The sequence below is a fragment of the Leptosomus discolor genome, chromosome 2, assembly GCF_034619465.1.
Source record: "Leptosomus discolor isolate bLepDis1 chromosome 2, bLepDis1.hap2, whole genome shotgun sequence".
In the NCBI taxonomy this organism is placed as follows: domain Eukaryota; kingdom Metazoa; phylum Chordata; class Aves; order Leptosomiformes; family Leptosomidae; genus Leptosomus; species Leptosomus discolor.
In genome coordinates, this window is record NC_141392.1 from 124,715,931 (window position 1) to 124,729,159 (window position 13,229).

The 13,229-nt window shown below is 45.3% G+C and overlaps 1 protein-coding gene across 2 annotated transcripts in view; it reads left to right on the forward strand.

Annotated features, from left to right (window-relative positions):
- The first annotated feature begins 655 nt into the window (after positions 1 to 655).
- Positions 656 to 13,229, forward strand: part of PINX1 (PIN2 (TERF1) interacting telomerase inhibitor 1) — a 62,618-nt gene continuing 50,044 nt past the window's right edge. The window contains exons 1-5 of one of the 2 annotated variants that reach the window (XM_086461691.1): positions 656 to 674; positions 5,782 to 5,891; positions 8,256 to 8,348; positions 9,115 to 9,193; positions 12,879 to 12,971. In XM_086461691.1, coding sequence (XP_086317817.1) covers positions 656 to 674; positions 5,782 to 5,891; positions 8,256 to 8,348; positions 9,115 to 9,193; positions 12,879 to 12,971 — 394 coding nt within the window. Of the gene's footprint in view, positions 675 to 4,395; positions 4,424 to 5,781; positions 5,892 to 8,255; positions 8,349 to 9,114; positions 9,194 to 12,878; positions 12,972 to 13,229 lie in introns of those variants that run through there. The other variant, XM_086461692.1, reaches the window with a different exon arrangement.

The window sequence follows — 13,229 nt, forward strand, 5'->3', positions numbered from 1 at the left end:
GGCGGGCACTGACTTGGGTAAATTCAGGGACATTCGCACCCCCTACAACGAGGATTCAGACTACCCGTGCCCAGCTATTTTTGACCACACACCTCAAGGCCACAGCGAGCGCCGCTCATCCCCTTGCCCCCCCCCCCCCCCCCCCCCCCCCCAACAACCCCCTCACAACGGGCTCTGCCTGTGCGGAGACCGCGAAACGCCCCCAGCGGACCCGAATTTGGCCTAGGGGGACGGCTAAGCAGCCTCCGGGACCCCTCCACCCGCTCGCAGCTGCTTTAGCAGCGCCTGCAGCGGCTTTAACAGCTCCGGGGCAGCCCACAGCCTCCCGGGAGAGACCGCCGGCCACCCCCGGGACCAGCCCGCCCTCCCTGCGAGGCAGAGGCCGCGGCCGCCCTTTCGGCTGCCCTTCCAAAATGCCTGCCCAATATCCGCCGGGAAACGCGCGACAATAGCCGATGTACAGGCCGACACGTCTTTTGGTATCTTTAGGAGGATTTTAGCAGGTTTATACCGTCTGCTTGCACTGGGGTGGCGGCTGCGCTCGCCCGCTTCCAAGTCTTTTTAATCAGGCAATACTCTCGCCGCCTTTTTGTGCGCCCGACGTGACAAAAGCCCCCTCGGTGGGCTTCGGCGCGGAGAGAGGGAGGTCCCCAAGATGGCGATGCTGGCGGAGCGTGAGTGCTGTTCCCCGCGGGGAGGAACCGAGCCTGGCGGGGCTCGGGGCGATGCCCCTGAGAGCGGGGGAGTCGCGGGAAGAGGCGTTATCCTCGGGGGCGACCCCAGGCCGTCCCCACCGCCCTCGCTGGTGGGGCGGGGGCCGCGCTGTCCCTCCCTAGGGTGGCGGGCTGGGCGCTGGCGGGGCCCCGCGGTGGCTGGGTATGGGTTGGCGGGGCTCTGTCGCTTCCCGGCCTGGGTGGGGGGACAGGTACGAGATCGGCAGAGATGTCTCGAAGATGCTTTTAGGGCGTTTGCTTTCAGCGCCTCGGTGCCGTCTCTGCGGCGGTGTGTTAGAGGGCGGATACCCTGAAGCCTTAGGGCTGGGGCTGGGCTGGGGTGCGGGGTGCTGTGTGGCAGCCGGGAAGGACTCGGGGGAGCCGTGTGTATGCGGGCGTTGGTCTCTGGGTCTTACGCAGGGTTAGCGTTTGAGCTTAGTTCGCCGTCTTGCCTGTACAGAGAACGTCGGAAATCAGTGAAATTCTGGGTTGGGAAAAGTGAGAGCGGGGTGGAAGCCAGGTGCTTCAGAAAAGGCGAGTCATAGAGTCACAGACTGGTTTGGGTGGGAAGGGACCTTAATCTAGTTCCAACCCCCCTGCCCTGGGCAGGGACACCTTCCACCAGACCAGGTCGCTCCCAGCCCCGTCCAACCTGGCCTTGAGCACTGCCAGGGAGGGGGCAGCCACAGCTGCTCTGGGCAACCTGGGCCAGGGTCTCACCACCCTCACAGGGAAGAATTTCTTCCTAATATCTGATTGATTCTACCCTCTTTCAGTCAGTCCACTGACCTCAGAGGGAGAACTCAGGGTAAGGTCATGTGGTTTGTCTTATGCCTTTTGTGTAAGGATGTTGCCGAGTGAATAATTTTTGAAGGTTTTATGGTGATTTTTGTTTAGCCTTTTCCTGATAGAAGAATCAAACAGAGCTTCACTCTTAGCTCTGAGGTGAGACTTGAGCTCTCCATATCTAAAGGAATTGATTAAACCATTGGCTGAATATCCTGACTGATAACTGCTTCTCAGGTAAAGCTCTTCAGTTCAGGGAAGAGAACTCTCTTAGGGGTGGCCAAAGTGGGAACTAAGAACTTTTGCTGCCTTCTCTTCCAAGGTAAAGATGCGTTCCTGTAAAGTAGCCTTTTCTAGTAAACGTAAAACTGTATATGAGTAGAAAGACTAAATTTCTCAATTGTAGATTTTTGTGTAACAAGCCTAATATACTTCTGTCTGAGTACTGTTAGTGTCCTTAGGTGGTTTCAGTAAGCGTACTGGTGTCAGGACACCCTTAACATGAGAGCACAGGGTCTGATGAATTTGCTTGACTGCAGGAAAGGTGGACTTAAGTACAATGACTAGTTAGAAAATAGGGTTTTCAGTGGAAAATACAGGTGTGAATTGAGGAAAACAAAATTGAATTTACATATGTAATTCTCTAATTATTTTAGATGTAAACTTTGTTGGTACTTTTTTTTTTGTTTAGAATTTGTTAATTACTTTAATTGGACTCTGCACCTATCAATAATCACAGAAGGGACCTTTAAAGGCCATCTAGTCCAACCCCCCTGCAGTGAGCAGGGACATCTTCAGCTGAGTTAGGGTGCTCGGAGCCCCGTCCAGCCTGAGCTGGAATGTTCCCAGGGATGGGGCTTCTACCACCTCTCTGGGCAGCCTGTGCCCGTGTGTTGATGTGGCTTCTGTGTGTAGTGGATTCTAAAATCAAATGCCTTAAAAAATAAATTTAGCTGCAGAGAGCCACCTTTGCAGAGTTGGACGCCTTTGTTCGTCACCTCTGGCCGCAGTTGCAGTTGCGAAGCCATGTTACACACATGCATTTTTGCTTGCAGTTCCGGATCAATTTTTGTTACTTTTACTAATATTCATCCTAAAAAAAAAGGAGGGAGGGGTGGTGGTTAATTGGTTTTACTATAGCTGTGAAAGCACACGCATTTTAGGGACTTCAGGTAACTTCTCAGCAGTACCCAGTGACAGGACAAGAAGCGGCGAGTGCAAACTGAAACACAAGAAATCCCGTCTTTTTTTTTACTGTGAGAGTGGACAAACACTGGAACAAATTGCTCAGGGAGGCTGTGGAGTATCAGTCTGTGGAGATACTCAAAACCAAACTGGACATGGTCCTGGACAACCTGCTTAAGCATCAATTGCAGAAATGGCCAAAGATTTAGCTTATAGTTTTCACTTATTTTTTACTCTTTTTAACTTTTAATAAACTTTAATTAGCTGTCTATCTTGCTGGTGCTTATCAGGAAAAAAAAAAAGTACGTGTTAGTGATGGGTTTCATAGTTTGATTAAAAATAAAATCCCTTCTCTGGGCAGTATATTTTTTTTTCACTTGTTGGAGAGGTTCAACCTGTTTATTATTTTCTGTGTTACCACCATACGTGGGCTTGGATGGGAACTGATAGGGAACTTCAGAAATGATAGTTAATACGTGCTCCAGGCACAGAATTAGTCTCGGTAAAAGGGTTTAGTAATTGATCTTTTTCAAATCGTAGGGTATCTGACTGAAGTATCTAAAAAAAAAAAAAAGACAGTTTTCTCCACTGGGTGGTGCTGCTTGCCCAGAGTTGCGTTGCTGTCTCTAGCATCGTTTATGAGCAGCCCAGATGATTGGTTTGAACTTATGAGCTGAATTTTTTAACTGAAATATAGTATGTTGTTCCCTTTCTCGCTCTTAAGGCATCGTTAAAGAAACATTTCTGATAAAATTGTTGACTACACAGTGGGTTTTGTTGTTTGTTTGGAGAAGAGAGATGGTTTTATGGTTGCTGTATGTGGCATGAAGTTGTTCCTGGCTTTCTTAAATACTTCTCTAAAGATATATTGTCTTGTGTCTAGCTTATCATATGAAAATGAGAGTGTGTTAACCTGGCGGAAACGTGAGGATTAATCCCATAACGGTAGTTATGAGGCTTGAAATTCTTAGAGTAAAATTGCCGGGAAACGGAAGGTCTCTTAAAATTTTAAGCTTGAGAAATCTCTGCATTAGGTGCCCTTGTGTTTTGTTACCAGCGTCCTCCTGGGAGTCAAACATCTTGAGGCTTCTCTACAGAGAGATATTCAGGAAAATTAATAGAAATTAACTTTTGAAATGGATCAGTTGGACTACATCGAACAACTCGCTTTGGAAGTTAATTTAAATTCACGCATTCAGTTGACTTGGATTACCTCTACGGTGTGGACAAATCCTTAGATACATATGGTGGCTTTACAACTATAAGAATTTAATTTCTTGGGATTTGCAAAGTCACCACCTGGGAAACTAGTTACAGAGGGCACAACAGGATGTGAGTGTACTTAAACTGTTGTTTACAGTCAGATGTTAAAAAAGGCCGTGAACACCTTGCTTTTGGTGACTGAGCGAGGGAAGGTTGATGTTAATGGAGAAATGTTAAGCAAAGGGACACATTAAGAAGTATGGTTGAAAAAGAAGGCTGCTGCTTGGTTGGGCAGCGTAACCTCTGTCAAATTGCTGCTTTTTATTGTCGTCTTGTGTTGTTTGTTTCACTGTCAGCTACAGACAAAAGCGACAGCCAAGGTTTTCCCTGTTTTTATAGGGTTTAGCTTTCGCTGCTGGCTTGATAGCTTTTTAGTTCATTCCCCCCCCCGCCCAAACCTGGCTCCTTAGAGATCATTTGCATCTTGTGTGAGGGAAGATGGCAAAGCATGTTAATTGTCCCAGGTGCCGAGCTCGGTGTTTCAAACACACCAGTAAATGAGTGAAGTGAGCAACGTGGCTAAGGGAGCCAGAGTTTTGGCTCTCGGTGGGGCAGCAGAGAACCCTTGTTTGCTTGGATGTTTAAAATCACAGTCTGCAGTGGCACTTTACCACTTTTCAGCAGCACAGGCAGGGCTGGTAGTAGATGCTTCTCTGAAAGGCTGCCGGTTGGAAATAAGTTGTTGTTTTCCTGGAGAGAAGTGCACCAAGCGAAGGCTGCGTCGATGCCTCTCGCAGCGCTTGGTCGTTTGACTTACTTAACTCTTCTTTATGGACTGTTTGGGGTTTTATGAAGCTCTTTATCAGACTGTTGCGTTTTACGGGGCTGCCACGCAGCACCTATTTTGAGCTTCAGATCTGAAGTGTTGCATTTTAGGGGAAGGTGACTTCCTGGTTGTGTTGAAAGCACCTCAGTGGTCTCGGCTTCTCGCTGACTTTGTATGGCCTTGGGTTAAGCGGTCGGTTTTGATCCACCACTTCCCATGGTGGTTAGTGAAGTTTGTAATCTTCCTGTCTCCCATTCTTTGTTTGTCTTGTTTATTTAGGTTCTCTTCCTGCGTATGTTGAGGTGCACACTTAAAGTGACGGCTTGACTGTGCTGGCTTTTCTTCCGTAATTTCCATGAAGCCAGTCCTGATGACAGAGGCAAGCGCACGCTTGTGGGCCTGGGGGACTGTAGTTTCTTTAATAGTCTGCGTAGGACAGAGGGGCCTTGATTCTCGTTTGGGTCTCAACACCTGCAATAATTTCCTGTGACTTTTCAGTTTCCAAATAAGCCATTTTATGGCAAATCCAAAAGCTGGAATCCCACTGGTTTGTGTTCTGTAATTCAGTTTCTGTGGTCACTTATATTTGGGTTTGTTTGGGTTTTTTTTCATTTGACTTTTGTTGTGAAGGCAGATATTAAAACTTCTGGTTAAAAGGAAGACTGGCTAGTGGATATCGTCCAGAACTGGGAAAGCCAGCACTGTAGTCTCATCTCTGATAAATTTCATGTTGAAGCCAGATGTAAAACAAAGTTGGAATAAATAGGGAATTTAGCCCTGTACACCTAACTGGGAATCCTTAAAGCCTTCCCTGAATTGCAGCCTATCGTTAGGGATGACAGCTTCCATTGCAATTTTACTTTGGCATTCTTCACATCAATAATTAACGCTTTCCCTGGTCTTTTTTCGCAATAGAAGGTTTAGTAAAACTAAACCCCCAAAACATGTTTAGTCTGGCATAAGTCCTGGGTTGTTTTGCAATGAAGAGCTTCTCTTGAATGGATGAAATACTAAGGACACTGTGGAAATGTCAGTGGAGCCTGTTTGAATTTTTCCTTCCTGCTCTAGCCCGTAGAAGACAGAAGTGGTCCGTGGATCCACGAAATAGCGCTTGGAGTAAAGATGAATCCAAATTTGGCCAGAAGATGCTGGAAAAGATGGGCTGGTCCAAAGGAAAGGTATGATCTAAAGGAGAGCTGTCTAGCTGAAAGGTGGAAGACTTCCAGGAGACTCTCGATCTCAGTGTTTAAAACAGCCATGTTCTTTCTGTTTAATTTGTTCTCTGAAGTGCACAGAGAATTTGGGCAAAGTTAGATTTCTGCAGTTTGTTGCAAAGGTAATGTCCCCAAGTAAGAGCTTGGGCCTGTCCTGCTTTCCAGTTTTTCTCCCTCTCTTTTGACAACGTAATGTCCCCAAGTAAGAGCAGGAGCTGGCACATTAAATCAGGCGATGGTTAAAGGCTTTAAGTTGCCATTTTACCCTCGGTTCTCTCCCTGGCTTTTGGTACTGTTTAAAGCAACTCCAGGGCCTGCTTTGATCTTTTACCTGTTTTTCAAGATTACTTCTGATCTGTTCCTTGAATGGCCAAAATGCAGCATTATGTGAGCTATATTCCTTCACAGCCCCAGCCCGTACGTGTGGGGTGAGGTGACTGGTCTCTCACACTGAGAATAATGTCTAGGTCAGTGCAGGCAGCTGCAGACTTCTCAGCTGCCCCTTAAAAGCAGTTTAACCTCCACAAAGGTGCCTCAGCAAAGCTGAGATTTGGGCCTGCACATCAGCGCGTTTAATGAAACAAAGGCACACAAAGCTCCCACGATACTTGTTTAATTCTTCTCCTAGATTTCCTCTCCCAGCCTTATTTTAAAAGGAGTAAAATTAGGATCGTTCTCAATTCTGTGAATGCATTAAAACTTAGAAAAATAAGCCTACCCTTGGATTTCTTAGTGTAGCCTGCTGTTGCCTCAGTTGTCTTACAGTCAGCCCATCTAAATCTGGCTTCTGACTGCCTCTTGTTCCACGAGAAAGCAGTGGCACCTGATTCAAAGGCTGCTGAAGTCAAGCAACTGGCATTGGTTTCACTAGGCTTTAGACCAGACTGGTGAGAGTGTGGAGCTTGAGTGCTGTCTTTTGATGCAAATTGTGTTTTTATGTGTGTAAGATTAAAATAGAATGTAAACCAGGAGTAGAAGCAATGCCGTTAAGTGTTCTGGTTGTATTTTAGGCAGCCAGCTTCTCTGACCATAGATCACACCTTTGCTGTTATGAACACTGTTTGTGTCAGGGTGTGACAGGAAGGGGGTGTCACAGGAAGGCCTCACGTTGTTTTCTGTCTATCACCCCCCTCACATCTTCTTCACAACAGTAAGTTTCCTACTTGAGCAGCCAGATCTCCCTTTACAACAGTTATGGCTGTAGGAGAAGGATTTATCTCTCCATTCCACTACAAACTTAGACAAATGGAACCTTGGCTGGATCAAATTAATGGGCAAAAGCCCATCTGTGCAGTGAAATTAAGCTGCTTACACTAGTCCCGTTATTAGGTGTGTTGGAATTGGGTCACGGCAGGATGTGTAGCCAAGTGTCCTGCTTGCTTCCATACTTTTTGGTTAGCAGGAGTTTCAAGGTAAATTTTCCACCCCACTGACCAAATAAACTCAATTGGGTTTGTAATAGCAACAGCCTTTTTTTTTTTTTCGGGTATGCTTTGTTGCTTCAAATACTGGATATGCCCTGGATCTATCCACAGGGCTTCTCTCCACTGCCCCACCACACACCCATTTGTTATATCCATACACTGAGCTGATGATTTGTTACTGGTGACAGATTAGGGAAAAAACAGGTAGATACCAGGAATAAAGTTTTAAACCAAGTGCTTTGTCTTTTTTTTTTTTCTTTTTTTCCCTCCCCCTGATCGTACAATTAAGAAGGATGATACTGAGCCTGAAGGTTGCTTCTCAGATTGGAATGATTGTGGGTTTTAGGACAGACAAACCCAACATTCGTTTGCTCCAATATCTTCATCAGTTTATTAGCGTGAATGAGATGGGAGAAGTTCTTTATGTCCTGCTAGCTCCAGTCTGACCCTTCCCTTCCCACCTCCCCCCCCCCCAACTTTGTTCTGTGTGGTATGTTCTATGTGGCATCTGTCTCCCAGCCATTACGCAGCTGCCTTCCTAATGACAGAGGTATTTTTGGTGAGAGGCATGTTCTTTTTATGTAGTGTCTTGTTATAAAACTGTAAACACTTTGGACTCGCCTAGGAATGTCAGGTGGCTTCCTGATTAATCACCCAACTACTTAAGGTTGTTGCTATTTTAGTGTTTATAATACTTTCCTGGAGGCTTAAGTAGTAAATTAAAAAAAACTTAATATCTCATGTGTGCTAATGCCTGTGAATGAATTCAGTTATAGGCAAGGAAATAAATAGTAAGTTGTGATTTCTTGCTGTATTTCATTGCAAACTGTCTTATGCCACAAAAGCTCGAATTGCTTAGTCACTGCTGCAAAATCCTTACATATTACCCTTAAATCCTCCTTAGGGTCTCGGGGCTCAGGAGCAAGGAAACACGGAACATATCAAGGTTCAGGTGAAAAACAACACGCTGGGGTTAGGAGCAACCGTCAATTACGAGGTGAGCGCTAGACCCAGGTAAGGAGATGGCTCCCGTTTCAGCTAAAGCGCCAGCTTTGTAATGGAACGTCGGTGAAATGTGTTGCCACGTCTGGTGGCAGCATGTACCTATGTGAACATCTCCGCAGAAACTCTTGACCTGGAATTTAGTTCTGCTTTGTTGCCTGTTTTAGGAGTAAGTACCTGCTTGGAAAGGTTACAGTGAATTCTGGGAGCAGGATGTTCAGTGGTTTTTTTTGATTTAATTTTTTTTTTTGGCTTCCAAGCAAATCATGGAAGTACTTGCTATCTCCCTGTGTCTTCTGCCCTGCTTAGCTTCATGCCTTCTGTCCCTCTTCCTGCTACAGTCCCCTTTCTGACTGGAGTTCAGGTACATAGGCAGAGCAGAACATGGTCCTAAAGGTGCTTGTCTCGTCGTCAACATCTTAAGTAACTTTGGTGTTGGGAAAAAAAAAAAAAAATCACACTAGTGTTTCCTGCCTACTTTTGAAATCATCTTGTGCAGATAGGGGACCTGCAGAGCCCGCAGCAGCTCAGTATTGTTTGAGAACTTAACAAACACAACCCTTATCATTTCTGCCCTTTGGAGTGACTGTAGCGAGCTGCTGTTAGTGTTGCCATCTGTGGAGTTTCTGAGGGTCCCTCCCACCAACAAGGACTGAGTATTAAGTTACTTCTTAGAGTGCAGAGTCTTATCATCTGTTTTAGCAAAGCTTCTGTTAGTTCTGAAGACTTTCGCCGTGTGTTCACGTGGGTGATGTTTACAGGACAACTGGATTGCTCATCAGGATGACTTCAACCAGCTTCTGGCTGAACTGAATGATTGCCATGGACAGGGTGAAACAGGTAGGTTCACGCTTTGCTCGAGCAGGTGCTGGAAGCTTAGCAGAGTTTCCATTCTTTGTCTGAAAAGGCTAGCTGAGGCCCAATCCTTTGGCCTGCTAATAGTCTCCTTGCTGAGGCTGACAACACCCCCTTCTTCCTCAAAATCAGTGGACTCGAAGGACGTGTTGCCATCCATGACCGTGCTCCAGTTTGTCCGCCTGGGTACGTAGATCTCAGCGGGTCGGTTTTTCTCTCCGTCAGGCCTCTGGTAAAGGCTTTTTATTGAGGAAAACAACCATAATTTTGAACTTGTTTATTTTATCCAGGACCACGACATAGGGGACCTTTTTCTGGGATGTACTACAGCAGCACTTGTTTCTTTGTAGAGCAACCAGAGCCGTGTGAAGGCTCACAACACAATCACTCACCATTGCAATGCCTTTGCCTTCTTGTCACTAATGAACTGTCACACCTGGCTTCCACGCTCTGGTGGTTTCTTAAATACCTACTTTTCCTGTCCTCAGAGCTGCTGCGTAGCTTTTGACTCCAAGTTATGCATCTTGCTTTGAGTGTGGGGTATAATGTGATTTTTGTAGCGCACACAAGTAGGGAAACTACACAACTTTCCCAAAAGGGCTGTTTATAAAGTCTTAATTTTGAAAAAGCTTTGTACAAGTTTGACCTTGGTTTGTAAAACTCAAAATTATGAAAAACTGGTGGGTGTGAGCCTACAGAAAGAGCCATACACATCAAATGGTTTGTCATCTCTCCTTTGGTTAGACTCAAGTTTAAACTCTGTGTATCTAAACAACTCTCTGTGGAGTGTTGTTCAACCAAGGGCTTCTGTTTGGACACAGCAGCCTGTCCACATGCTGCTAGTGGCAGAATTGCCAGCTATTTAGCAACGGTTTATTGCCAGAATTTAGCAACTGTTCATTCATTCATTCTTAACATTTGAGCACAGAAGGTTTTCTAGGAGAGGAAAGGTAAAAAGAGGAGGAGGAAAATCAGTTGGCAAGAAGGATCAAACTTGGTTTCTAATTCTAGAAACCTAGAAATAAAAGTCTGAACCTGATGCTCTAAAAACACTTTTTAAAAAATTGCTGTGTAAGTTATCCTTGTGCATTGGAGCCCTAATCATGGGCTGAGGCCACGTGGTGCTAGGTGCTGAAGTCCTCAAGAGGTAGAATAGCATATCGTAGGGAAATTCCAAAAGTTCCTTTCCACCTTTGTAACTAAATCCTGCCCAAGTTCCAACTTGAGCCATGGGAAGATCAGTTAGGTGTAACTGGTGGGAAACCTGCAAACTGATGAGCAGAGAGCTGAAATGACTTGCCCAAGGACACAATGAGTCAGCACAGAGGCAGGTTCATTGAGCAAGGCTGTCTTGTTCCTAAACCTCTGCAGTATTCCCTGCGTCATCTGTACTGATGCAAAGTGGCCCCTGAAAACTGTATTTCTCCCTGTTTTACTCAGTTAATTTTCCTTGGTCTTTTTAGGAGTTGGGACACGAGTTTTCAGTCACTGAGGACAAATTTGGGTGCACATTTTGAGCATTCCCGGTCAGAATCACGTTTGGTGATTTGCAGACTGCGAGCATGGCTCTGAAACTTGTTTTTTTGGCAATTGTTTAAGCTGGCAGAACTCATCCAGATAACTCTGCCTGCAGCTGTGCTGCGGGATCAAATGTTACATTATTGGCCATCATCCAGTTTCAAATTGCATTAAAAGTCAGCTGAAAAACTTTATTGTTCTTAAATAACTGGTGTAGTTGCCAGAGTTGGATTGCAATTAGAGATCTGGAAGGAAGGGCCCCATGGTGGTTAATATGCCAACATTCAGATACCCTCAATGTGCATATTTTAGCTTTCCTTTTTTTTTTTTCCAAGCTGAGCACCTAGTGAGGAGTTTTGATTCCTGGCTCTTTTGCTGGAATGCTAAATGATGATGACTGTGCCCCTTTCCCATTCCTAAAATGAGGCAACAACATGCTGGCTGTGTCTGTAACGTGCTTTGGAATATTCATTGGTGTTGGGTTCGCTGTAGAAATGACACGTGGCTTTATTGCTATGACTAAATTGCTTTAAAAAGCACATTAGTATTCCTGCTCAGCTTCCTCGGTTTGTCAGAGGATTTACCAGTCGCTGGAAGACACAGGGATTTACCTACCTGGCCATTGCAAGTGCCAGCACGTTTCAGTAGTGAAATTCCTCCTTGAAGGCACAAGGCGGTGCTGCTGCCCCTTTTGCTGTGAGGATAAAGTGGAGGAGGAAGCCCCGTGGAAGTCCTTTGCTGTGTAATGTTCTCTTCAGCACAAGTGGGTTGGAGGGCAGAATCAAAGTGCCTCGTCTCTGGTCAGGATGTTCTAGTTGTGGTGCTTACTTTCCCCCTGGACCCTTTTGTATTGAGGATTTTCAAGTTGACTGCGAACTCTGTATAAAACTGGTTTTGCTAGTCCTTCCTCTTCTCTTTAGAGCTTTGTGTATAAATGGAACAGTAGATCTCGGACTGCTTTCTGGTCCGCTCTCCACTGCAGGCTGCAGATTTCATTTTTAGCTCAGTGACTCTGTCATCAGGTGTCACTACCTATCAAACAGTGAAGTGCTGTAATTCCAGTGTCAAAAAAAGCTTGGTCTGCAGAGCTTTCAGGGGTGGGATCATACGAAAAAGGTGACTCAACTTGGCCCTCAGGGTATGGGTTGATTTCCTTACCCATCCCAGTTGCCACTGGGAGGAGGAAAAAAACATCTCACCAGAGCAGCTTCTTGTAGAGTTACAGCGCAGAGAATCCTGTGGTGCCTATTTCTTTCCAGGACAGGACTAATAAAGTAGTTATTAACTGGACAGCAGGTTACCTCCTTCTGAGAATTTCTTGTAAACTTAACAGGCTCTGCGGATGCAAAGAGTACATCTGTACCAGTAAAACAACCTGCCACGGCCCAGGAACTTGATTATCTCTACTGTGAAGTAGTTAGACTAATCCTTCATAGGGTTTTGACCTGCACAAGCTAACATTCTCCCAAAACAAGCCCTGAGTGAATTTGGGACTTAGCCAACCCCAGAGACCGTTCCCAGCGGACAGTTTAGAAGCAGCCCATCTTCTGGAAGCTAGGAAAATTAAATAATATGAATGTGGCAATTTGTTCTAGCTGGCCTCAGGGACAGAAAAGCTCTGCCACCGTTTAATTTCCTTACATAGATGTATCAGACTACGTCCAGAAAGAGGCACTTTGTGTAGCGTTAGAAGTGTGAAGCCTGTCTGTGTGATTTCCCACCCGCCCCCCCCCCCCCCCCCCCCCCCTCCTTTTTCCTTCTACCCAGTCGGGTTCAGTGTTTTATTTTGTAGTATCTTTCTCAGACTCTGGCACTGGAGATATTTTGTAATAAACAGCAGGATAAACCCTGACCTGTTATTCTTTTTTTACCATAGAAATGGTGTTAAATTAGACTTTGCCTTCGACCTGGAGTACCTGTATCTGCCTTTTCAAATTACATTAGATTGGAAATGGGAAGGGAAGGGGATGTGGCAAAAAAACCCAAGCAGTAACATGTCTCGGACAAAACTCGCCATGCTTCCTTCAGTCCTATATTGTAATATGTTGTTGAGACTTGGTTTTGAAAGGGAGAGTTAAATACACTGATGTTGGAACTTGGTGGTTAGAGTGCCTCTGATAGCTTTGGAACATGTTGGCTTTTTTTCTTTTAGAGTCCTCAGTGAATAAGCAGAAAAAGACGTTCAGTCTCGAAGAAAAATCCAAATCTTCCAAGAAACGTGTCCATTATATGAAGTTTGCAAAAGGTAAGAGGAGTTTTGTAGTTTCATAAGCTCTAGCCAAGATTAGGGAAAAAAAAAACAAACGTGTCAAGGTGATCTGTTGCCTTCTGGTGTCTAAATTTGGCAAGTAAAATCTCGGTTTAGAAATACCCCCTGCAGCAACTTACTTAAAGCTATAATATGCTGTTCCGCTTTATTTTGGATGATTTTAGATGGCTTTAGGCTAATACTGCTGAATAAAACAATTTCTATCTAAAGGACCCATCAGCTGAATAAAGGAAC